The sequence below is a fragment of the Oncorhynchus keta genome, chromosome 8 (genome assembly GCF_023373465.1).
Source record: "Oncorhynchus keta strain PuntledgeMale-10-30-2019 chromosome 8, Oket_V2, whole genome shotgun sequence".
Classification (NCBI taxonomy): Eukaryota; Metazoa; Chordata; class Actinopteri; order Salmoniformes; family Salmonidae; genus Oncorhynchus; species Oncorhynchus keta.
The window spans coordinates 46149658-46176667 of record NC_068428.1 but is presented as its reverse complement, the minus strand read 5'-3'; the positions used below and the strand labels follow the sequence as shown (position 1 = coordinate 46176667).

At 48.7% G+C, this 27010-nt stretch overlaps 1 protein-coding gene across 1 annotated transcript in view; it reads right to left on the bottom strand.

The window, feature by feature from the left end:
• The window catches only part of si:dkey-71h2.2 (low density lipoprotein receptor adapter protein 1), a 162919-nt gene extending 143334 nt beyond the window's left edge, over nucleotides 1-19585 (bottom strand). Inside the window, exon 1 of the mRNA XM_052523345.1 lies at nucleotides 19308-19585. Coding sequence (XP_052379305.1) covers nucleotides 19308-19392 — 85 coding nt within the window. The 5' untranslated portion in view covers nucleotides 19393-19585. The remainder of the gene's footprint in view (nucleotides 1-19307) is intronic.
• Nucleotides 19586-27010: the final 7425 nt, after the last annotated feature.

Here is a 27010-nt window from a genome sequence, read left to right as displayed (position 1 = left end):
TACCATCCTGTTGTAGTTACTGGTGTTACTGGACAGGTTAAACAGACTACCATCCTGTTGTAGTTACTGGACAGGTTAAACAGACTACCATCCTGTTGTAGTTACTGGTGTTACTGGACAGGTTAAACAGACTACCATCCTGTTGTAGTTACTGGACAGGTTAAACAGACTACCATCCTGTTGTAGTTACTGGTGTTACTGGACAGGTTAAACATACTACCATCCTGTTGTAGTTACTGGACAGGTTGAACAGACTACCATCCTGTTGTAGTTACTGGTGTTACTGGACAGGTTAAACAGACTACCATCCTGTTGTAGTTACTGGACAGGTTAAACAGACTACCATCCTGTTGTAGTTACTGGTGTTACTGGACAGGTTAAACAGACTACCATCCTGTTGTAGTTACTGGACAGGTTAAACAGACTACCATCCTGTTGTAGTTACTGGACAGGTTAAACAGACTACCATCATGTTGTAGTTACTGGACAGGTTAAACAGACTACCATCCTGTTGTAGTTACTGGACAGGTTAAACAGACTACCATCCTGTAGTAGTTACTGGACAGGTTAAACAGACTACCATCCTGTTGTAGTTACTGGACAGGTTAAACAGACTACCATCCTGTTGTAGTTACTGGTTCAGGTTAAACAGACTACCATCATGTTGTAGTTACTGGACAGGTTAAACAGACTACCATCCTGTTGTAGTTACTGGACAGGTTAAACAGACTACCATCCTGTTGTAGTTACTGGACAGGTTAAACAGACTACCATCCTGTTGTAGTTACTGGTTCAGGTTAAACAGACTACCATCATGTTGTAGTTACTGGACAGGTTAAACAGACTACCATCCTGTTGTAGTTACTGGACAGGTTAAACAGACTACCATCCTGTTGTAGTTACTGGTGTTACTGGACAGGTTAAACAGACTACCATCCTGTTGTAGTTACTGGTGCTACTGGACAGGTTAAACAGACTACCATCCTGTTGTAGTTACTGGTGTTACTGGACAGGTTAAACAGACTACCATCCTGTAGTAGTTACTGGTGTTACTGGACAGGTTGAACAGACTACCATCCTGTAGTAGTTACTGGTGTTACTGGACAGGTTAAACAGACTACCATCATGTTGTAGTTACTGGACAGGTTAAACAGACTACCATCCTGTTGTAGTTACTGGACAGGTTAAACAGACTACCATCCTGTTGTAGTTACTGGTGTTACTGGACAGGTTGAACAGACTACCATCCTGTAGTAGTTACTGGTGTTACTGGACAGGTTAAACAGACTACCATCCTGTAGTAGTTACTGGTTCAGGTTAAACAGACTACCATCCTGTTGTAGTTACTGGACAGGTTAAACAGACTACCATCCTGTAGTAGTTACTGGACAGGTTGAACAGACTACCATCATGTTGTAGTTACTGGACAGGTTAAACAGACTACCATCCTGTTGTAGTTACTGGACAGGTTGAACAGACTACCATCCTGTTGTAGTTACTGGTGTTACTGGACAGGTTAAACAGACTACCATCCTGTTGTAGTTACTGGACAGGTTAAACAGACTACCATCCTGTTGTAGTTACTGGTGTTACTGGACAGGTTAAACAGACTACCATCCTGTTGTAGTTACTGGACAGGTTAAACAGACTACCATCCTGTTGTAGTTACTGGTGTTACTGGACAGGTTAAACATACTACCATCCTGTTGTAGTTACTGGACAGGTTGAACAGACTACAATCCTGTTGTAGTTACTGGTGTTACTGGACAGGTTAAACAGACTACCATCCTGTTGTAGTTACTGGACAGGTTAAACAGACTACCATCCTGTTGTAGTTACTGGTGTTACTGGACAGGTTAAACAGACTACCATCCTGTTGTAGTTACTGGACAGGTTAAACAGACTACCATCCTGTTGTAGTTACTGGACAGGTTAAACAGACTACCATCCTGTTGTAGTTACTGGTGTTACTGGACAGGTTAAACAGACTACCATCCTGTAGTAGTTACTGGTGTTACTGGACAGGTTAAACAGACTACCATCCTGTAGTAGTTACTGGTGTTACTGGACAGGTTAAACAGACTACCATCCTGTTGTAGTTACTGGACAGGTTAAACAGACTACCATCCTGTAGTAGTTACTGGTGTTACTGGACAGGTTAAACAGACTACCATCCTGTAGTAGTTACTGGTGTTACTGGACAGGTTAAACAGACTACCATCCTGTAGTAGTTACTGGTGTTACTGGACAGGTTAAACAGACTACCATCCTGTAGTAGTTACTGGTGTTACTGGACAGGTTAAACAGACTACCATCCTGTAGTAGTTACTGGTGTTACTGGACAGGTTAAACAGACTACCATCCTGTAGTAGTTACTGGTGTTACTGGACAGGTTAAACAGACTACCATCATGTTGTAGTTACTGGACAGGTTAAACAGACTACCATCCTGTTGTAGTTACTGGTTCAGGTTAAACAGACTACCATCCTGTAGTAGTTACTGGTGTTACTGGACAGGTTAAACAGACTACCATCATGTTGTAGTTACTGGACAGGTTAAACAGACTACCATCCTGTTGTAGTTACTGGTTCAGGTTAAACAGACTACCATCCTGTTGTAGTTACTGGTGTTACTGGACAGGTTAAACAGACTACCATCATGTTGGTGTTACTGGACAGGTTAAACAGACTACCATCATGTTGTAGTTACTGGACAGGTTAAACAGACTACCATCATGTTGTAGTTACTGGTGTTACTGGACAGGTTAAACAGACTACCATCATGTTGTAGTTACTGGTGTTACTGGACAGGTTAAACAGACTACCATCCTGTAGTAGTTACTGGACAGGTTAAACAGACTACCATCCTGATGTAGTTACTGGACAGGTTAAACAGACTACCATCCTGTAGTAGTTACTGGTGTTACTGGACAGGTTAAACAGACTACCATCCTGTTGTAGTTACTGGACAGGTTAAACAGACTACCATCCTGTAGTAGTTACTGGACAGGTTAAACAGACTACCATCCTGTAGTAGTTACTGGTGTTACTGGACAGGTTAAACAGACTACCATCCTGTTGTAGTTACTGGACAGGTTAAACAGACTACCATCCTGTTGTAGTTACTGGACAGGTTAAACAGACTACCATCCTGTAGTAGTTACTGGACAGGTTAAACAGACTACCATCCTGTAGTAGTTACTGGACAGGTTAAACAGACTACCATCCTGTTGTAGTTACTGGACAGGTTAAACAGACTACCATCCTGTAGTAGTTACTGGACAGGTTAAACAGACTACCATCCTGTAGTAGTTACTGGACAGGTTAAACAGACTACCATCCTGTTGTAGTTACTGGACAGGTTAAACAGACTACCATCCTGTAGTAGTTACTGGACAGGTTAAACAGACTACCATCCTGTAGTAGTTACTGGACAGGTTAAACAGACTACCATCCTGTAGTAGTTACTGGACAGGTTAAACAGACTACCATCCTGTTGTAGTTACTGGACAGGTTAAACAGACTACCATCCTGTAGTAGTTACTGGACAGGTTAAACAGACTACCATCCTGTAGTAGTTACTGGACAGGTTAAACAGACTACCATCCTGTAGTAGTTACTGGACAGGTTAAACAGACTACCATCCTGTAGTAGTTACTGGACAGGTTGAAACAAACCTACATCACGTCTACATTCAGATGAACCATTCAATATCAAGCCATGGCCAGACATCCCTTATTCCCCTCAAATAACTAGTTCACATCCCTTATTCCCCTCAAATAACTAGTTCACATCCCTTATTCCCCTCAAATAACTAGTTCACATCCCTTATTCCCCTCAAAGAACTAGTTCACATCCCTTATTCCCCTCAAAGAACTAGTTCACATCCCTTATTCCCCTCAAATAACTAGTTCACATCCCTTATTCCCCTCAAATAACTAGTTCACATCCCTTATTCCCCTCAAAGAACTAGTTCACATCCCTTATTCCCCTCAAAGAACTAGTTCACATCCCTTATTCCCCTCAAATAACTAGTTCACATCCCTTATTCCCCTCAAATAACTAGTTCACATCCCTTATTCCCCTCAAATAACTAGTTCACATCCCTTATTCCCCTCAAAGAACTAGTTCACATCCCTTATTCCCCTCAAAGAACTAGTTCACATCCCTTATTCCCCTCAAATAACTAGTTCACATCCCTTATTCCCCTCAAATAACTAGTTCACATCCCTTATTCCCCTCAAAGAACTAGTTCACATCCCTTATTCCCCTCAAAGAACTAGTTCACATCCCTTATTCCCCTCAAAGAACTAGTTCACATCCCTTATTCCCCTCAAAGAACTAGTTCACATCCCTTATTCCCCTCAAAGAACTAGTTCACATCCCTTATTCCCCTCAAATAACTAGTTCACATCCCTTATTCCCCTCAAATAACTAGTTCACATCCCTTATTCCCCTCAAATAACTAGTTCACATCCCTTATTCCCCTCAAAGAACTAGTTCACATCCCTTATTCCCCTCAAATAACTAGTTCACATCCCTTATTCCCCTCAAATAACTAGTTCACATCCCTTATTCCCCCCAAAGAACTAGTTCACATCCCTTATTCCCCTCAAATAACTAGTTCACATCCCTTATTCCCCTCAAATAACTAGTTCACATCCCTTATTCCCCTCAAATAACTAGTTCACATCCCTTATTCCCCTCAAATAACTAGTTCACATCCCTTATTCCCCTCAAATAACTAGTTCACATCCCTTATTCCCCTCAAATAACTAGTTCACATCCCTTATTCCCCTCAAAGAACTAGTTCACATCCCTTATTCCCCTCAAATAACTAGTTCACATCCCTTATTCCCCTCAAATAACTAGTTCACATCCCTTATTCCCCTCAAATAACTAGTTCACATCCCTTATTCCCCTCAAATAACTAGTTAAGGTGGTTGTTTCCAACATACATTACAGTGCTTCTGAGGCAATACTATATTCACTATTCCTGTCGTATCAATGTTCATCATATTCTACTGCAATGGCCTGTAGTTTCTTTGCAGCTCTCATCACGCTATCCTCTCCCCACCCCACCCCTCCTCTCCTCTCCTCTCCTCTCCTCTCCTCTCCTCTTCCTCTCCTCTTCCTCTCCTCTTCCTCTCCTCATCTCTCTTTGTCTCTCTCCTCTCTCTCTCTCTCTCCTCTCCTCTCCTCTTCCTCTCCTCATCTCTCTTTGTCTCTCTCCTCTCTCTCTCCTCTCCTCTCCTCTCCTCTCCCCGTCTCTCTCCTCTCCCCGTCTCTCTCCTCTCCCCGTCTCTCTCCTCTCCCCGTCTCTCTCCTCTCCCCATCTCTCTCCCCGTCTCTCTCCTCTCCCCGTCTCTCTCCTCTCCCCGTCTCTCCTCTCCCCGTCTCTCTCCTCTCCCTGTCTCTCTCCCCGTCTCTCTCCTCGTCTCTCTCCCCGTCTCTCTCCCAGTCTCTCTCCTCCCTCTCTCTACACCTCCTCTCCCTCTCTACACCTCCTCTCCCTCTCTACACCTCCTCTCCCTCTCTACACCTCCTCTCCCTCTCTACACCTCCTCTCTCTGTCTCTCTCGTCTCTCTCCTCTCCCTGTCTCTCTCCCTCTCATCTCTCTCCTCTCCCCGTCTCTCTCCTCCCCATCTCTCTCCTCTCCCCGTCTCTCTCCTCGTCTCTCTCCTCTCCCCATCTCTCTCCTCGTCTCTCTCCTCTCCCCGTCTCTCTCCTCTCCGTCGCTCTCCTCTCTCTGTCTCTCTCCTCTCCCTGTCTCTCTCCGCTCCTCATTATACCCACATCATTCCTTGCTCCATCCATCCACCAGAGTGTCTCCTCTTCCTCGTCGTGACATTTCCCTGAGTCATGGCTTCCTGTCTCTTAACGAGGTGTGTGGGGGGGGGGTAATAGGGGGATAATTGGTCTTGGAGGAGGAAGCCGAGGAGAGACAGAGCTTTCAGACTGAAACAGTCTCTCTATTTACTAACTCATCTCCCTGTCACTATAATACTCCCAGTTCCCTCTATTCTGTTCTAATAGCAGCTTGCTCCTTCCTATACTCCCAGTTCCATCTATTCTGATCTAATAGCAGCTTGCTCCTTCCTATACTCCCAGTTCCCTCTATTCTGATCTAATAGCAGCTTGCTACTTCCTATACTCCCAGTTCCCTCTATTCTGATCTAATAGCAGCTTGCTCCTTCCTATACTCCCAGTTCCCTCTATTCTGATCTAATAGCAGCTTGCTACTTCCTATACTCCCAGTTCCCTCTATTCTGATCTAATAGCAGCTTGCTACTTCCTATACTCCCAGTTCCCTCTATTCTGATCTAATGACGGTTAATGATGTCGGAGTCCAAATATTATTTCAGATCAGATCTCTCCTCGTATTGGTCGAGGCGATGGTGCAGTAATAAAGATTGGAAGTAACTGGGATAGAATTGAGCTGCGGATGCTGGGCTCAAAAATGTGACTAAATAAAAAAAGACAATCTGCTCGGTTCATAGGCCTACTCTTTGCCTATAGCCATACATGTCTGTTCTATCTTCCTTCTGGAGCTGTGCTGAAGGCTGTGTCTCCTGTAGATGGCGATGAGCAGCCCCAGAAGAAGTGTCCTCTCTGTCCCCCGTGGCAGTTGGTTAGGTTTGACCTTTTGGGAACTAACGGTCGCCTTGCTCCTATTCTCCCTGACAAGATCCAAGGGGATGGACTGTTCTCCTGACCACGTGCTGTGGTCCTCTCCTGCCCATAGCCAATCACAGACTATCCTCCTGACCACGTGCTGTGGTCCTCTCCTGCCCATAGCCAATCACAGACTATCCTCCTGACCACGTGCTGTGGTCCTCTCCTGCCCATAGCCAATCACAGACTATCCTCCTGACCACGTGCTGTGGTCCTCTCCTGCCCATAGCCAATCACAGACTATCCTCCTGACCACGTGCTGTGGTCCTCTCCTGCCCATAGCCAATCACAGACTATCCTCCTGACCACGTGCTGTGGTCCTCTCCTGCCCATAGCCAATCACAGACTATCCTCCTGACCACGTGCTGTGGTCCTCTCCTGCCCATAGCCAATCACAGACTATCCTCCTGACCATGTGCTGTGGTCCTCTCCTGCCCATAGCCAATCACAGACTATCCTCCTGACCACGTGCTGTGGTCCTCTCCTGCCCATAGCCAATCACAGACTATCCTCCTGACCACGTGCTGCGGTCCTCTCCTGCCCATAGCCAATCACAGACTATCCTCGTGACCACGTGCTGTGGTCCTCTCCTGCCCATAGCCAATCACAGACTATCCTCCTGACCACGTGCTGCGGTCCTCTCCTGCCCATAGCCAATCACAGACTATCCTCCTGACCACATGCTGTGGTCCTCTCCTGCCCATAGCCAATCACAGACTATCCTCGTGACCACGTGCTGTGGTCCTCTCCTGCCCATAGCCAATCACAGACTATCCTCCTGACCACATGCTGTGGTCCTCTCCTGCCCATAGCCAATCACAGACTATCCTCGTGACCACGTGCTGTGGTCCTCTCCTGCCCATAGCCAATCACAGACTATCCTCCTGACCATGTGCTGTGGTCCTCTCCTGCCCATAGCCAATCACAGACTATCCTCCTGACCACGTGCTGTGGTCCTCTCCTGCCCATAGCCAATCACAGACTATCCTCCTGACCACGTGCTGTGGTCCTCTCCTGCCCATAGCCAATCACAGACTATCCTCCTGACCACGTGCTGTGGTCCTCTCCTGCCCATAGCCAATCACAGACTATCCTCCTGACCACGTGCTGCGGTCCTCTCCTGCCCATAGCCAATCACAGACTATCCTCGTGACCTCAACAGATGACAGTCATCAGAAAGAGCTTTGTGCTCTCTCTTCTTGGCCGAAGGGCTGACATTAAAACAGAGCCTTTTCTCTCCCTTACACTGCATCTCAGTGTAAGAGGCGTCACTACAGTCCCTGGTTTGAATCCAGGCTGAATCACAACCGGCAGTGATTGGGAGTCCCATAGGGGGGGGGGGACAGTTGGCCCAGCGTCGTCCGGGGTTTGGCCGGGGGTAGGCCGTCTTTTGTAAAATATATAACCACCATGACATTACAGGTCAGACTATAGGAGTTATAACCACCATGACATTACAGGTCAGACTATAGGAGTTATAAACACCATGACATTACAGATCAGACTACAGTAGTTATAACCTCCGTGACATTACAGGTCAGACTATAGGAGTTATAAACACCATGACATTACAGATCAGACTATAGTAGTTATAACCTCCGTGACATTACAGATCAGACTGTAGGAGTTATAACCACCGTGACATTACAGGTCAGACTATAGGAGTTATAACCACCATGACATTACAGGTCAGACTATAGGGGTTATAACCACCGTGACATTACAGGTCAGACTATAGGGGTTATAACCACCATGACATTACAGGTCAGACTATAGGAGTTATAACCTCCGTGACATTACAGATCAGACTATAGGAGTTATAACCACCATGACATTACAGATCAGACTATAGGGGTTATAACCACCATGACATTACAGATCAGACTATAGGAGTTATAACCACCATGACATTACAGATCAGACTATAGTAGTTATAACCACCGTGACATTACAGGTCAGACTATAGGAGTTATAACCACCATGACATTACAGGTCAGACTATAGGAGTTATAACCACCATGACATTACAGATCAGACTATAGTAGTTATAACCTCTGTGACATTACAGATCAGACTGTAGGAGTTATAACCACCATGACATTACAGGTCAGACTATAGGAGTTATAACCACCGTGACATTACAGGTCAGACTATAGGAGTTATAACCTCCGTGACATTACAGGTCATAGGACATATAACCATGACAGTAAAGCTCAGACTAATTAAATAATGAAATACCTCAACAGGATACTTAACCTCTGACCTGCTGTCATTACAGCGGAGGAATAATACAATGATAGCTAGTGTAAGACTGTTTTAACAGAGGTCAGCTGGGAGGGAACCAAACTCCTGTCAGCATTCATCAGGAGATGCACTACCTCACTATTCACGTGTCCCAATGGGCACCCTATTTCCTATGGGCCTTGGTCAAAAGTAGTGCACTACATAGGGAAATAGGGGCCCATTTGGGACACATACCCTCACTATTACTCTCTGAGACTGAGCACAGCAGTCTGGTGTCACCCACTTCCTGTACCGTCATTCATCAGACTCACAGGCAGCAGAATGATTAGTGCCACTCTCTCCCTATCTAAATAACATTTCCCCTAGTCTCTCTCTATACCAATGGACATAGAGTGTTGGGCCAGTAACCGAAAGGTTGCTGGATCGAATCTCCGAGCTGACAAGGTAGTAATCTGTCGTTCTGGCCCCCTGAGCAAGGCAGTTAACCCACTGTTCCCCCGGGGCGCCGAAGACGTGGATGTCGATTAAGGCAGCCCCCCCCCACCACAGCTTCTCTCTGATTCAGAGGGGTTGGGTTAAATGAGGAAGACACACCTCTCTGATTCAGAGGGGTTGGGTTAAATGAGGAAGACACACCTCTCTGATTCAGAGGGGTTGGGTTAAATGAGGAAGACACACCTCTCTGATTCAGAAGGGTTGGGTTAAATGAGGAAGCCACACCTCTCTGATTCAGAAGGGTTGGGTTAAATGAGGAAGACACACCTCTCTGATTCAGAGGGGTTGGGTTAAATGAGGAAGACACACCTCTCTGATTCAGAAGGGTTGGGTTAAATGAGGAAGACACACCTCTCTGATTCAGAGGGGTTGGGTTAAATGAGGAAGACACACCTCTGATTCAGAGGGGTTGGGTTAAATGAGGAAGACACACCTCTCTGATTCAGAGGGGTTGGGTTAAATGAGGAAGACACACCTCTCTGATTCAGAGGGGTTGGGTTAAATGAGGAAGACACACCTCTCTGATTCAGAGGGGTTGGGTTAAATGAGGAAGACACACCTCTCTGATTCAGAGGGGTTGGGTTAAATGAGGGGTTGGGTTAAATTCCCTATACAACTGACCAGGTATCCCCCTTTCCAACTGACTAGGTATCCCCCCCCTTTCCCTATACAACTGACTAGGTATCCCCCTTTCCCTATACAACTGACTAGGTATCCCCCCCTTTCCCTATACAACTGACTAGGTATCCCCCCCTTTCCCTATACAACTGACTAGGCATCCCGCCCTTTCCCTATACAACTGACTAGGTATCCCCCCTTTCCCTTTACAACTGACTAGGCATCCCCCCCTTTCCCTATACAACTGACTAGGCATCCCCCCCTTTCCCTATACAACTGACTAGGTATCCCCCCTTTCCCTATACAACTGACCAGGTATCCCCCCCCTTTCCCTATACAACTGACTAGGTATCCCCCTTTCCCTATACAACTGACTAGGTATCCCCCTTTCCCTTTACAACTGACTAGGTATCCCCCCCCCTTTTCCTTTACAACTGACCAGGTATCCCCCTTTCCCTTTACAACTGACTAGGTATCCCCCCCCTTTCCCTTTACAACTGACCAGGTATCCCCCTTTCCCTTTACAACTGACCAGGTATCCCCCTTTCCCTTTACAACTGACTAGGTATCCCCCCCTTTCCCTTTACAACTGACCAGGTATCCCCCTTTACAACTGACTAGGTATCCCCCTTTCCCTTTACAACTGACTAGGTATCCCCCCTTTCCCTTTACAACTGACCAGGTATCCCCCTTTCCCTTTACAACTGACTAGGTATCCCGCCCTTTCCCTTTACAACTGACCAGGTATCCCCCTTTACAACTGACTAGGTATCCCCCTTTCCCTTTACAACTGACTAGGTATCCCCCTTTACAACTGACTAGGTATCCCCCTTTACAACTGACTAGGTATCCCCCTTTCCCTTTACAACTGACTAGGTATCCCCCCTTTCCCTTTACAACTGACCAGGTATCCCCCCTTTCCCTTTACAACTGACTAGGTACCCCCCTTTCCCTATACAACTGACTAGGTATCCCCCCTTTCCCTATACAACTGACTAGGTATCCCCCCCTTTCCCTATACAACTGACTAGGCATCCCCCTTTCCCTTTACAACTGACTAGGTATCCCCCCCTTTCCCTATACAACTGACTAGGCATCCCCCTTTCCCTTTACAACTGACTAGGCATCCCCCTTTCCCTTTACAACTGACTAGGTATCCCCCCCTTTCCCTATACAACTGACTAGGTATCCCCCCCTTTCCCTATACAACTGACTAGGCATCCCCCTTTCCCTTTACAACTGACTAGGTATCCCCCCTTTCCCTATACAACTGACTAGGTATCCCCCCCTTTCCCTATACAACTGACCAGGTATCCCCCTTTCCCTTTACAACTGACTAGGTATCCCCCTTTCCCTTTACAACTGACTAGGTATCCCCCCCTTTCCCTTTACAACTGACCAGGTATCCCCCCTTTCCCTTTACAACTGACTAGGTACCCCCCTTTCCCTATACAACTGACTAGGTATCCCCCTTTCCCTATACAACTGACTAGGTATCCCCCTTTCCCTATACAACTGACTAGGTATCCCCCCCCTTTCCCTATACAACTGACCAGGTATCCCCCTTTCCCTTTACAACTGACTAGGTATCCCCCCTTTCCCTTTACAACTGACTAGGTATCCCCCCTTTCCCTTTACAACTGACTAGGTATCCCCCCTTTCCCTTTACAACTGACTAGGTACCCCCTTTCCTTTCTTTGTGGATTTCAAAGCTCAAGCAGTGCAAGTTTAAAGGCCAAACAAGTGAGTTTGGGAAATGGGAAAGTCTGCATCTGAGACATAGTTTTCACATATAGACTTTACAGTATATGCCTTAACTCAGAATCAACTGGGCCCTACAACTGGGCCCTACAACTGGGCCCTGCAACCGGGCCCTGCAACCGGGCCCTGCAACGGGGCCCTGCAACCGGGCCCTGCAACCGGGCCCTGCAACCGGGCCCTGCAACCGGGCCCTACAACCGGGCCCTCCAACCGGGCCCTCCAACCGGGCCCTCCAACCGGGCCCTACAACCGGGCCCTACAACTGGGCCCTCCAACTGGGCCCTCCAACTGGGCCCTACAACCGGGCCCTCCAACCGGGCCCTCCAACTGGGCCCTACAACTGGGCCCTCCAACTGGGCCCTACAACTGGGCCCTACAACTGGGCCCTACAACTGGGCCCTACAACTGGGCCCTCCAACCGGGCCCTCCAACCGGGCCCTCCAACCGGGCCCTACAACCGGGCCCTACAACTGGGCCCTACAACTGGGCCCTACAACTGGGCCCTCCAACTGGGTCCTCCAACCGGGCCCTCCAACTGGGCCCTCCAACTGGGCCCTCCAACTGGGCCCTCCAACTGGGCCCTCCAACTGGGCCCTACAACTGGGCCCTCCAACTGGGCCCTCCATAAATAATATGGTCGCTGTGATAGGACATGTTTTTTGATTCTCTGTATTTTTTCCAAAGTCTCATCTACTGCAGCCGTAGCAGTCTCTCTCTTTCTCCCGACTCAACTTTACACCAGCCCCTTTTCAAGTCCCACTTTCGTTGTACAGTGTCACCAGGCTCTATATATGCACAAGGTTAGTAGGACATGTTTGTCTGTGGAAAAAAAAAGAATCTCTAAAAATGCTGGACAGTACAGTACATACAGTGAGGTATAGCCCTACAGAGAGATAAGCATGTGATTTACACCAATAGACTGTCTGTTTTGGCACGTTCTGTAGCTAGCAGCCATGCTAAACCTTGTTATGGTTCCAACAGACACCTCTGACACATCACTAGCCCACACACTCACCAAAAACACACACACACACACACACAGACACACACAAAGACACACACACACACACACAGACACACACAGAGACACACACACACACAGAGACACACACACACACAGAGACACACACACACACACACACTGGCACAGAAAGACAGTCCTCCTTCCAAACCCACAAGAGCTAAGTAGCTTCTGGACATTAGCTGTCACTTTGTGAGTCTGTCTCTCTCTGTGTGTGTGTGTATCTGTGTGTGTGTGTATCTGTGTGTATGTGTGTGTGTGTGTCTCTGTGTCTCTGTGTGTGTGTGTGTGTGTCTCTGTGTGTGTGTCTGTCTCTCCTCCACCCTGGTTCTGCTAAATAATGCAGACCTAAAGCTCTCCTTCTCTATGTGCCAGAACCCAGCTACATTCACTCACAATGCCTCATCCAGTCACAATGCTCACAGCCCTCATCCAGTCACAATGCCTCATCCCATCACAGCCCTCATCCAGTCACAATGCCTCATCCAGTCACAATGCTCACAGCCCTCATCCAGTCACAATGCCTCATCCAGTCACAGCCCTCATCCAGTCACAATGCCTCATCCAGTCACAGCCCTCATCCAGTCACAATGCTCACAGCCCTCATCCAGTCACAATGCCTCATCCAGTCACAGCCCTCATCCAGTCACAATGCCTCATCCAGTCACAATGCCTCATCCCATCACAGCCCTCATCCAGTCACAATGCCTCATCCAGTCACAATGCCTCATCCAGTCACAGCCCTCATCCAGTCACAGCCCTCATCCAGTCACAATGCCTCATCCAGTCACAATGCCTCATCCAGCCACAATGCTCACAGCCCTCATCCAGTCACAATGCCTCATCCAGCCACAATGCTCACAGCCCTCATCCAGTCACAATGCCTCATCCAGTCACAATGCTCACAGCCCTCATCCAGTCACAGCCCTCATCCAGTCACAGCCCTCATCCAGTCACAACTCTCATCCAGTCACAATGCTCACAGCCCTCATCCAGTCACAGCCCTCATCCAGTCACAACTCTCATCCAGTCACAATGCCCACAGCCCTCATCCAGTCACAATGCTCACATCCCTCATCCAGTCACAACTCTCATCCAGTCACAATGCCCACAGCCCTCATCCAGTCACAATGCTCACAGCCCTCATCCAGTCACAGCTCTCATCCAGTCACAATGCCCACAGCCCTCATCCAGTCACAACCCTCATCCAGTCACAGCCCTCATCCAGTCACAATGCCTCATCCAGTCTCAATGCTCACAGCCTTCATCCAGTCACAATGCTCACATCCCTCATCCGGTCACAGCCCTCATCCAGTCACAATGCCCACAGCCCTCATCCAGTCACAATGCTCACAGCCCTCATCCAGTCACAGCTCTCATCCAGTCACAATGCCCACAGCCCTCATCCAGTCACAACCCTCATCCAGTCACAGCCCTCATCCAGTCACAATGCCTCATCCAGTCACAATGCCTCATCCAGTCTCAATGCTCACAGCCTTCATCCAGTCACAATGCTCACATCCCTCATCCGGTCACAGCCCTCATCCAGTCACAACCCTCATCCAGTCACAAAGCCTCATCCAGTCACAATGCCTCATCCAGTCACAATGCCTCATCCAGTCACAGCCCTCATCCAGTCACAAAGCCTCATCCAGTCACAATGCCTCATCCAGTCACAATGCCTCATCCAGTCACAAAGCCTCATCCAGTCACAATGCCTCATCCAGTCACAATGCCTCATCCAGTCACAGCCCTCATCCAGTCACAAAGCCTCATCCAGTCACAATGCCTCATCCAGTCACAATGCCTCATCCAGTCACAGCCCTCATCCAGTCACAGCCCTCATCCAGTCACAGCCCTCATCCAGTCACAGCCCTCATCCAGTCACAATGATGATATTACGAGGTTAACTAGCTTGTCCTGCGTATAATATAAATAAACATCCTTGAATGAGTAGGTGTTCTAAACCTTTTGACTGGTGCTGTATACTCAGGCTGCATCCCACTTGTCAACTCTATTCCCTATATTCAACTAAAACTGTTCATTGTTCATTCAGTATTGTTGTAGTTGTCATTGGGGAGGCAGCGTAGCCTAGTGGTTAGAGCGTTGGACTAGTAACCGAAAGGTTGCAAGATCGAATCCCTGTTTCATAATTCTACTGAATGGTGATGATGGTGTGTGGATAATATATTCTCGTATTACTTAATCACTAACTAATCTTCGTAATGCAGACATGGTTTATATAAACCAAACATGGTGCCTGTGCCAGTTTTTGAAGGCACCAATTACACCCTGTTAGCAAAAATACATGATTGATTTAGACATCTGGATGCTCTAACGGTCCTCAAGGCCCAACGCAGTCACCAGCCTGTAGGTCCCTAACTACCAGCCTGTAGGCCCCTAACTACCAGCCTGTAGGCCCCTAACTACCAGCCGGTAGGTCCCTAACTACCAGATGACTAACTAGTCACTATGGCAGCTAGTGTCCTAATTTATGGACATAATGCATTAACACACACACACACACACACCACAAACACACACACACACACTAGGGAATCATTAAAATATTAATCCAATAGGAGCATATCCAAACCCCTCAGGCTCACATTTAAATGTAAGAATTCATTTATACTGCGTTGGTTTCAAAGACACTCTGGCTGTCCATCACATCTCTGTTGGCATACCGAATGGCACCCTAGTGCCATTCGGTAGTGCACTACTTTTGACCAGGGCCCATAAATCTCTGGTCTAAAGTAGTGCACTATGTAGGGGATAGGGTGCCATTTGGGACACAGGCTCTGTCTCTAACTGTGAAATGAGTCAGTCTGCCCAGTCAGTCAGTCTGCTCAGTCAGTCAGTCTGCCCAGTCAGTCAGTCTGCTCAGTCAGTCAGTCTGCTCAGTCAGCTCAGTCAGTCAGTCTGCTCAGTCAGCTCAGTCAGTCAGTCTGCCCAGTCAGTCAGTCAGTCTGCCCAGTCAGTCAGTCAGTCTGCCCAGTCAGTCAGTCTGCTCAGTCAGTCAGTCTGCTCAGTCAGTCAGTCTGCTCAGTCAGTCAGTCTGCTCAGTCAGTCAGTCTGCTCAGTCAGTCAGTCTGCTCAGTCAGTCAGTCAGTCTGCTCAGTCAGTCAGTCAGTCAGTCTGCTCAGTCAGTCAGTCAGTCTGCTCAGTCAGTCAGTCAGTCTGCTCAGTCAGTCAGTCAGTCTGCTCAGTCTGCCCAGTCAGTCAGTCTGCCCAGTCAGTCTGCCCAGTCAGTCTGCTCAGTCAGCTCAGTCAGTCAGTCTGCCAAGGATTTGCAATTGTCTAGGTGCAATATTCAATCAAAATCTGAAACCCGGGCTTCCGGGGTTAAAGTTTTAAAAATATTCTTCTCGTAGCAGTAAATCATGTTTGATTTATGACTGTTAATCCAGAAACTGGTTTGATTAACTAGACTGGCGCTGTACCATACTCACTGCAGCTGTACACAGTCCATCTGTAAATGGCCCACCCAATCTACCTCATCCCCATACTGTTTATATTTATTTACTTTTCTGCTCTTTTGCACACCAGTATCTCTACCTGCACATGACCATCTGATCATTTATCACTCCAGTGTTAATCTGCTAAATTGTAATTATTCGCCTACCTCCTCATGCCTTTTGCACATAATCTATTTTTTTCTTTCTACTGTGTTATTGACTTGTTTATTGTTTACTCCATGTGTAACTCTGTGTTGTTGTCTGTTCACACTGCTATGCTTTATCTTGGCCAGGTCGCAGTTGTAAATGAGGGCTTGTTCTCAACTAGCCTACCTGGTTAAATAAAGGTGAAATGAAAAATAAATAAAATTTTAAGTCTACATCTCAAATTCCACCCTATTCCCAAAGGTAACGCACTATATTGATCCTTTATTTAACTAGGCAAGTACGTTAAGAACCAATTCTTATTTTCAAAGACGTCCTAGGAACAGTGGGGTTAAACTGCCTTGTTCAGGGGGCAGAACGACAGATTTTTACCTTGTCTTCTCAGGGATTCGATCTTGCAACCTTTCGGTTACTAGTCCGACGCTCTAACCACTAGGCAACGCTGCCTCCCCAATGACAACTACAACAATACTGAATGAACAGTTTTAGTTGAATATAGGGAATAGAGTTGACAAGTGGGATGCAGCCTGAGTATACAGCACCAGTCAAAAGGTTTAGAACACCTACTCATTCAAGGATTTCTCTTTATATTATATGCAAAGCAGGACAAGCTAGTTAACCTCGTAATATCATCAACCATGTGTAGCTAACTAGTGATTGATTTTTTTTTTTTTTTTTAAATAAGATTTAACGCTAGCTAGCAACTTACCTGGGCTCCTTGCTGCACTCGCGTAACAGGTGATCAGCCTGCCACACAGTTTCCTCGTTGAATGTAATCGGCCATAATAGGCATACAAATAATGACGATTACCGATTGCTATGAAAACTTGAAATAATACCCAGATTAGTCGGTCGACATCTAGTTGAGATGTGTCTGTTACTTTACCTCTGTGAAGCATTTATTTGGGCTGCAATCTGAGGTGCAGTTAACTCTAAAAGTATCCTCTAAAGCAGAGGTAGCTCTACTTCCTTTCCTGTGGCGGTCCTCACGAGAGCCAGTTTCATCATAGCGCTTGATGTTTTTTTGTGACTGCACTTGAAGAAACTTTTAAAGTTCCTGAAATTTTCCGTATTGACTGACCTTCATGTCTTAAAGTAATGATGGACTGTAATTTCTCTTTGCTTATTTGAACTGTTCTTGCCATAATATGGACTTGGTTTTTTAGGAAGAAGTGTTCTCGCCCAGGGAGAGACTCTTCAACCTAACACTTCACACTTCAGAGTGACAGCGTACAGCAGCAAGCATTGCCATGAGCCAGAGACCAACTGTCAGTCACAGCCTCTTTTTCTCTCTCTTTCTCTCTATGGTTCGGTCTGTCTCTGTCTCTCTCTATGGCTCTGTCTCGGTCTGTCTCTCTCTCTATGGCTCGGTCTGTCTCTCTCTCAATTCAATTCAATTCAAGGGGCTTTATTGGCATGGGAAACATGTGTTAACATTGCAAAAGCAAGTGAGGTAAATAATGTCTGTTTCTCCCTCCCTCTGTCTCTCCCTCCCTCTGTCTCTCTCTCTTCCCCTACTGGCCTGTCTCTCTCTCTTCCCCTACTGGCCTGTCTCTCTCTCTTACCCTACTGGCCTGTCTCTCTCTCTTACCCTACTGGCCTGTCTCTCTCTCTCCCTCCCTCCCTCCCTCTGTCTCTCTCTCTCTCCCTCCCTCCCTCTGTCTCTCTCTCTCTCCCTCTGTCTCTCTCTCTCTCCCTCTGTCTCTCTCTCTCTCCCTCTGTCTCTCTCTCTCTCCCTCTGTCTCTCTCTCTCCCTCTGTCTGTCTTCTCCCTCTGTCTGTCTCTCTCTCCCTCTGTCTGTCTCTCTCTCCCTCTGTCTGTCTCTCTCTCTCTCCCTCTGTCTCTCTCTCTCTCCCTCTGTCTCTCTGTCTCTCCCTCTGTCTCTCTGTCTCTCCCTCTGTCTCTCTCTCTCTCCCTCTGTCTCTCTCTCTCTCCCTCTGTCTCTCTCTCTCTCCCTCTGTCTCTCTCTCTCCTCTCTCTCTCTCTCCCCTTCTCTCTCTCTCTCTCTTCCCCTACTGGCCTGTCTCTCTCTTCCCCTACTGGCCTGTCTCTCTCTCTTACCCTACTGGCCTGTCTCTCTCTCTCTCCCTCCCTCTCTTCCCCTACTGGCCTGTCTCTCTGACCTTTCTCTTCTCATCAAGAGAGGATATTGTACATTCTATAACCTGCTGTATTCTACAGACTGGACCGAGTTGACAGGCATTTTTAACCCCACTGGGAATTGTGAAGCGGAAGAGAAATGCATTGTTCCACTGGGATTTAACTTGACAGGGAACACTTGTGAATTTCACATAACAAAGAATAGCTATAGGCCTTATAGGATATGAAACCAAGGAGTCAATGATATCCTAAAAATAGAAGTTTGTCTATTGATATTTATGAATTCAGACAGCAACAGTAATATATATTGTCTAGTTATTAAGATACTTAGCATAGTTAGAAAAGGCCGACTTGCTTAAATAATTGATTCCTCACATGAGTGTGCAGACTTACATAAACAGATAATAGGAGTAGCATTTGGACCTGGGAAAAATAAATGCACATTGGGAGAAATAAAAGGCTATATTTTATTATTATTTATTGATAGATAAACGGGTATTAAAAACAACGTTACTTAATTGCAATTCATAAAAGGTATACTGCGACCAATTGTTTTCTATAACACACAAATGTCACCACCTCAGAATCTACTGTTCTTTAGTTTCTATACCAACAAGAGTGGTGACAATAGAACAAGATAGACAGCCTATTGTCAGTGCTTTCCTTTGCTTGTGACAGCTAGTCTCGTTGCATTGTGCCATCGCCTAATTTTTCCGTTTCTTTGCATCGATATATGGTCTTTACCGGTGTGAATTTGACTATGGACTTACTTTCGTGCTTGGAGGTGCCCCATGTGTGCCGCGGAACTCCGGGGCTCTTGATAATCGCTCTTCCAGCTGATTTCAGAGCATCCATGCTTAGATGTGTCTCAGTGGTAGGTGGATACCTTCCCTCTCAGCTTTGGCTCAGAAAGAAAAACGATAGCAGCCAGGCTACGTACGCTACAACAGTCGACTACTAGTGATGCGCGGTGCAGCGAGCGAACAGGCAGACGATAGGACCAAGTTGAAACTCTCGTTCCCTGAAACAAGAGTCTCGATCTGATGAAATGCTGGGCAGCGCAGCCTCCTTTAACCCATTGCTCTCCGGTGATGTCTGGGTTGGGTGCGAATCGAACATGGGAATACGAAGTTAAGGTGTGTCTAGCCCTCCGCCACACCCATTTTTGGAGGAGTCTTGCATAGAGCCCCACAGAGGAGTTGTCATAATACCCATAAAACCTAGTGGTCAAACAGGGAAATGGTTCCAAACGTTTTTCTACCATTCATTTTTCCCCATAGAGAATTTTAGAGGCACTTCAAATAAGGGCTGTGTAGGCTCATTCTGACATGACGTTTTAATAAGCTTTTACATCTCTCTGGGACAATGTGACTTTTATCAATATATTTGGCTCTATCTGATTTGAATCTCAGAATAAAAAAAAAATGCTAATTAGCATCAAAGTAGACATCATGCAAAACTACAAATCCCTGCAAGCTCCTGCACGTCATCTCTAGCTGACACCTTTGCTAACAGGTATTGTGTCAATTTAAAACTTACACAAGACAGTTCACAGAATAGTGCCGTTTAAAGAAATGTAGCCAATTTATGCATTTCTACATTTAGCTAGCACTAGATAGTTAATTGCCTCGATTCGTCAGTCTTGTCCAGATCATCATGGCATTTTGTAGTTCTTTATGATAGCTACATTAGCAGCTAATTAGCATGTAAGACAGGGGGGGACAGGAGAATATATTGGTAACGGTCACCTTGTCCCAGAGAGATGTACACGGTTATTAAAACACACCGGCCTACACGAAACAGACATTATATAAAATATTTCTCAAATCCCCTATGGGAAAAATGAACTGTTGAAAAACTATTGGAACCGTTTCCCTGTTTGACCGCTAGGTTTTATGGGTCGTATGACTCATACTGTGGTACTCTATTGAATGTGGTACATTTGCAGATGAATTCTATACGTTTTGTATTCTCTCTAGTGCATTTAAAATGTAGCCTAAACCCGTTTACAATTATGTGCATGTTGATGGAAATACATTTTTAGATGGAATTAAATTACCAAATGAACAACTGCTAACTATTGTGGATGAACAAAAGCAAGGGGAACTGCATGATAGGCTAGCAGGTAGGCTAGTAGGTAGGCTAGCAGGTAGGCTAGTAGGTAGGCTAGTAGGTAGGCTAGTAGGTAGGCTAGTAGTTAAGCTAGCAGGTAGGCTAGCAGTTAAGCTAGCAGGTAGGCTAGCAGGTAGGCTAGATCAGGACATGGGAACGAAACAGTCATCCCTCTACCGGAAATCACATCACTCACATAACCAACTAATAAGGTGAGGGGGGCATCAAGGGGCCTTGAGCTGGGACATATATTTTTACTAGTATTTTTATTTTATTTTAAATTTGAATAATTTTTATAATTTCACCACTTGTCCCACCCATTGTCAGCTCATCACTCTCATTCTGTCTTGCTTCAGCAGGTTGGTCCAGCAGGTTGGTCCAGCAGGTTGGTTCAGCAGGTTGGTCCAGTTGGTCCAGCAGGTTGGTTCAGCAGGTTGGTTCAGCAGGTTGGTCCAGCAGGTTGGTCCAGTGGTCCAGCATGGTCCAGCAGGTTGGTCCAGTTGGTTAGCAGGTTGGTCCAGCAGGTTGGTTCAGCAGGTTGGTTCAGCATGCTGGTCCAGCAGGTTGGTTCAGCAGGTTGGTTCAGCAGGTTGGTTCAGCAGGTTGGTCCAGTTGGTTCAGCAGGTTGGTCCAGTTGGTCCAGCAGGTTGGTCCAGCAGGTTGTTCCAGCAGGTTGGTCCAGCAGGTTGGTCCAGTAGGTTGGTCCAGCAGGTTGGTTCAGCAGGCTGGTCCAGCAGGTTGGTTCAGCAGGTTGGTCCAGTTGGTTCAGCAGGTTGGTCCTGGTGCAGCAGGCTGGTCCAGCAGGTTGGTTCAGCAATGGTCCAGCAGGTTGGTCCAGCAGGTTGGTCCAGCAGGTTGGTCCAGCAGGCTGGTCCAGTTGGTTCAGCAGGTTGGTTCAGCAGGTTGGTCCAGTTGGTCCAGCAGGTTGGTCCAAGGTTGGTCCAGCAGGTTGGTCCAGCAGGTTTGTCCAGTAGGTTGGTCCAAGGTTGGTCCAGCAGGTTGGTCCAGCAGGTTGGTCCAGCAGGTTGGTCCAGTTGGTTCAGTAGGTTGGTCCAGTTGGTTCAGTAGGTTGGTCCAGTAGGTTGGTTCAGTAGGTTGGTCCAGTTGGTTCAGTAGGTTGGTCCAGTAGGTTGGTCCAGCAGGTTGGTCCAGCAGGTTGGTCCAGTTGGTCCATGTCCAGCCGGTCCAGCAGGTTGGTCCAGCAGGTTGGTCCAGTTGGTCCAGCAGGTTGGTCCAGTTGGTCCAGTAGGTTGGTCCAGTAGGTTGGTCCAGCAGTTTGGTCCAGTTGGTTCAGTAGGTTGGTCCAGTTGGTCCAGCAGGTTGGTCCATAGGTTGGTCCAGCAGGATGGTCCAGTTGGTCCAGTAGGTTGGTCCAGTAGGCTGGTCCAGCAGGTTGGTTCAGTAGGTTGGTCCAGTTGGTTCAGTAGGTTGGTCCAGTAGGTTGGTTCAGTAGGTTGGTCCAGTTGGTTCAGTAGGTTGGTCCAGTAGGTTGGTCCAGCAGGTTGGTCCAGCAGGTTGGTCCAGTTGGTCCAGCAGGTCGGTCCAGCAGGTCGGTCCAGCAGGTTGGTCCAGCAGGTTGGTCCAGTTGGTCCAGCAGGTTGGTCCAGTTGGTCCAGTAGGTTGGTCCAGTAGGTTGGTCCAGCAGTTTGGTCCAGTTGGTTCAGTAGGTTGGTCCAGTTGGTCCAGCAGGTTGGTCCAGTAGGTTGGTCCAGCAGGTTGGTCCAGTTGGTCCAGTAGGTTGGTCCAGTAGGTTGGTCCAGCAGGTTGGTCCAGTTGGTTCAGTAGGTTGGTCCAGTTGGTCCAGCAGGTCTGGTCCAGCAGGCTGGTCCAGTTGGTTCAGCAGGTTGGTTCAGCAGGCTGGTCCAGCAGGTTGGTTCAGCAGGTGGTCCAGCAGGTTGGTTCAGCCTGGTCCAGTTGGTTCAGCAGGTTGGTCCAGTTGGTCCAGCAGGTTGGTCCAGCAGGTTGGTCCAGCAGGTTGGTCCAGCAGGTTGGTCCAGTAGGTTGGTCCAGCAGGTTGGTTCAGCAGGTTGGTCCAGCAGGTTGGTTCAGCTGGTTGGTCCAGTTGGTGCAGCAGGTTGGTCCAGCAGGTTGGTCCAGCACTGGTCCAGCAGGTGGTCCAGTTGGTTCAGCAGGTTGGTCCAGTTGGTTCAGCAGGTTGGTCCAGCAGGTTGGTCCAGCTGGTCCAGCAGGTTGGTCCAGTTGGTTCAGCAGGTTGGTCCAGTTGGTCCAGCAGGCTGGTCCAGCAGGTTGGTTCAGCAGGTTGGTCCAGCATGGTCCAGCAGGTTGGTCCAGTAGGTTGGTACAGCAGGTTGGTCCAGCAGGTTGGTCCAGCAGGTTGGTCCAGTAGGTTGGTCCAATAGGTTGGTCCAGCAGGTTGGTCCAGTTGGTTCAGTAGGTTGGTCCAGTTGGTTCAGTAGGTTGATCCAGTAGGTTGGTTCAGTAGGTTGGTCCAGTTGGTTCAGTAGGTTGGTGCAGTTGGTCCAGCAGGTTGGTCCAGCTGGTCCAGTAGGTTGGTCCAGCAGGTTGGTCCAGTAGGTTGGTCCAGTAGGTTGGTCCAGCAGGTTGGTCCAGCAGGTTGGTCCCGTAGGCTGGTCCAGCAGGTTGGTCCAGTTGGTTCAGTAGGTTGGTCCAGTAGGTTGGTCCAGCAGGTTGGTCCAGTTGGTCCAGTAGGTTGGTCCAGTTGGTCCAGTAGGTTGGTCCAGCAGGTTGGTCCAGTTGGTCCAGCAGGTTGGTCCAGTAGGTTGGTCCAGTAGGTGGTCCAAGGTTGGTCCAGTTGGTTCAGTAGGTTGGTCCAGTTGGTCCAGCAGGTTGGTCCAGTTGGTCCAGTAGGCTGGTCCAGCAGGTTGGTCCAGTTGGTTCAGTAGGTTGGTCCAGTTAGTCCAGCAGGTTGGTCCAGTAGGTTGGTCCAGCAGGTTGGTCCAGTTGGTCCAGGTTGGTCTAGTAGGTTGGTCCAGCATGGTCCAGTTGGTTCAGTAGGTTGGTCCAGCTGGTCCAGCAGGTTGGTTCAGCAGGTTGGTCCAGTAGGCTGGTCCAGCAGGCTGGTCCAGTTGGTTCAGTAGGTTGGTCCAGTTGGTTCAGTAGGTTGGTCCAGTTGGTTCAGCAGGTTGGTCCTAGGTTGGTCCAGTTGGTCCAGCAGGTTGGTTCAGCAGGTTGGTCCAGTTGGTTCAGCAGGTTGGTCCAGTTGGTTCAGCAGGTTGGTCCAGCAGGTTGGTCCAGCAGGTTGGTCCAGCAGGTTGGTCCAGTTGGTTCAGCAGGTTGGTCCAGTAGGTTGGTCCAAAGGTTGGTCCAGCAGTTTGGTCCAGTTGGTTCAGTAGGTTGGTCCAGTTGGTCCAGCAGGTTGGTCCAGTAGGTTGGTCCAGCAGGTTGGTCCAGTTGGTCCAGTAGGTTGGTCCAGTAGGTTGGTCCAGCAGGTTGGTCCAGTTGGTTGGTCCAGTTGGTCCAGCAGGCTGGTCCAGCAGGTTGGTTCCAGTTGGTTCAGCAGGTTGGTCCAGCAGGTTGGTTCAGCAGGTTGGTTCAGCAGGTTGGTTCAGCAAAGGTTTCAGCAGTCCAGCAGGTTGGTCCAGCAGGTTGGTCCAGCAGGTTGGTCCAGTTGGTTCAGCAGGTTGGTCCAGTTGGTCCAGCAGGTTGGTCCAGCAGGTTGGTCCAGCAGGTTGGTCCAGCAGGTTGGTCCAGCAGGTTGGTCCAGCAGGTTGGTCCAGTAGGTTGGTCCAGCAGGTTGGTTCAGCAGGTTGGTTCAGCAGGTTGGTCCAGCAGGTTGGTTCAGCAGGTTGGTCCAGTTGGTCCAGCAGGTTGGTCCAGCAGGTTGGTCCAGCAGGTTGGTCCAGCAGGTTGGTCCAGTTGGTCCAGCAGGTTGGTCCAGCAGGTTGGTCCAGCAGGTTGGTTCAGCAGGTTGGTCCAGTTGGTTCAGCAGGTTGGTCCAGTTGGTTCAGCAGGTTGGTCCAGTTGGTCCAGCAAGTTGGTCCAGCAGGTTGGTCCAGCAGGCTGGTCCAGCAGGTTGGTCCAGTTGGTTCAGCAGGTTGGTCCAGCAGGTTGGTCCAGCAGGTTGGTTCAGCAGGTTGGTCCAGCAGGTTGGTCCAGCAGGTTGGTCCAGCAGGTTGGTCCAGCAGGTTGGTCCAGCAGGTTGGTCCAGCAGGTTGGTCCAGCAGGTTGGTCCAGTAGGTTGGTCCAGTAGGTTGGTCCAGTTGGTTCAGTAGGTTGGTCCAGTTGGTTCAGTAGGTTGGTCCAGTAGGTTGGTTCAGTAGGTTGGTCCAGTTGGTTCAGTAGGTTGGTCCAGTTGGTCCAGCAGGTTGGTCCAGTTGGTCCAGTAGGTTGGTCCAGCAGGTTGGTCCAGTAAATGGTCCAGCAGGTTGGTCCCGTAGGTTGGTCCAGCAGGTTGGTCCAGTTGGTTCAGTAGGTTGGTCCAGTTGGTTCAGTAGGTTGGTCCAGCAGGTTGGTCCAGTAGGTTGGTCCAGTTGGTCCAGCAGGTTGGTCCAGTAGGTTGGTCCAGTAGGTTGGTCCAGTTGGTTCAGTAGGTTGGTCCAGTTGGTCCAGTAGGTTGGTCCAGCAGGTTGGTCCAGTTGGTTCAGTAGGTTGGTCCAGTTGGTCCAGCAGGTTGGTCCAGTAGGTTGGTCCAGCAGGTTGGTCCAGTTGGTCCAGTAGGTTGGTCTAGTAGGCTGGTCCAGCAGGTTGGTCCAGTTGGTTCAGTAGGTTGGTCCAGTTGGTCCAGCAGGTTGGTTCAGTAGGTTGGTCCAGCAGGTTGGTCCAGTTGGTTCAGTAGGTTGGTCCAGTTGGTTCAGTAGGTTGGTCCAGTTGGTTCAGCAGGTTGGTCCAGTAGGTTGGTCCAGTTGGTCCAGCACTGGTCCAGCAGGTTGGTCCAGTTGGTTCAGCAGGTTGGTCCAGCAGATTGGTTCAGCAGGTTGGTCCATCAGGTTGGTCCAGCAGGTTGGTTCAGCAGGTTGGTCCAGTTGGTTCAGCAGGTTGGTCCAGCAGGTTGGTCCAGCAGATTGGTCCAGCAGGTTGGTCCAGTAGGTTGGTCCAGCAGGTTGGTCCAGTTGGTTCAGCAGGTTGGTCCAGCAGGTTGGTCCAGTTGGTTCAGCAGGTTGGTCCAGCAGGTTGGTCCAGCAGGTTGGTCCAGTTGGTTCATCAGGTTGGTCCAGTTGGTTCAGCAGGTTGGTCCAGCAGGTTGTTTCAGCAGGTTGGTCCAGCAGGTTGGTCCAGCAGTTGGTCCAGTTGGTTCAGCAGGTTGGTCCAGCAGGTTGGTCCAGCAGGTTGGTCCAGTTGGTTCAGCAGGTTGGTCCAGTTGGTTCAGCAGGTTGGTTCAGCAGGTTGGTTCAGCAGGTTGGTTCAGCAGGTTGGTTCAGCAGGTTGGTCCAGTTGGTCCAGCAGGTTGGTTCAGCAGGTTGGTTCAGCAGGTTGGTTCAGCAGGTTGGTTCAGCGGGTTGGTTCAGCAGGTTGGTCCAGCAGGTTGGTCCAGTTGGTCCAGCAGGTTGGTCCAGTTGGTCCAGCAGGTTGGTCCAGCAGGTTGGTCCAGCAGGTTGGTCCAGTTGGTTCAGCAGGTTGGTCCAGTTGGTTCAGCAGGTTGGTCCAGTTGGTCCAGTAGGTTGGTCCAGCAGGTTGGTTCAGCAGGTTGGTCCAGTTGGTTGGTTCAGCAGGTTGGTTCAGCAGGTTGGTCCAGTTGGTTGGTTCAGCAGGTTGGTTCAGCAGGTTGGTTCAGCAGGTTGGTCCAGTTGGTTGGTCCAGCAGGTTGGTCCAGTTGGTTCAGCAGGTTGGTTCAGCAGGTTGGTCCAGCAGGTTGGTTCAGCAGGTTGGTCCAGTTGGTTCAGCAGGTTGGTCCAGCAGGTTGGTTCAGCAGGTTGGTCCAGTTGGTTGGTTCAGCAGGTTGGTTCAGCAGGTTGGTCCAGCAGGTTGGTTCAGCAGGTTGGTTCAGCAGGTTGGTTCAGCAGGTTGGTCCAGGTTGGTTCAGCAGGTTGGTCCAGGTTGGTTCAGCAGGTTGGTTCAGCAGGTTGGTCCAGGTTGGTTCAGCAGGTTGGTCCAGCAGGTTGGTTCAGCAGGTTGGTCCAGTGGGTTGGTTCAGCAGGTTGGTTCAGCAGGTTGGTCCAGGTTGGTTCATCAGGTTGGTTCAGCAGGTTGGTCCAGTTGGTCCAGCAGGTTGGTCCAGCAGGTTGGTCCAGTTGGTCCAGCAGGTTGGTCCAGTAGGTTGGTCCAGTAGGTTGGTCCAGCAGGTTGGTCCAGCAGGTTGGTCCAGTAGGTTGGTCCAGCAGGTTGGTCCAGTTGGTTCAGTAGGTTGGTCCAGTTGGTTCAGTAGGTTGGTCCAGTAGGTTGGTCCAGCAGGTTGGTCCAGCAGGTTGGTCCAGTTGGTTCAGCAGGTTGGTCCAGCAGGTTG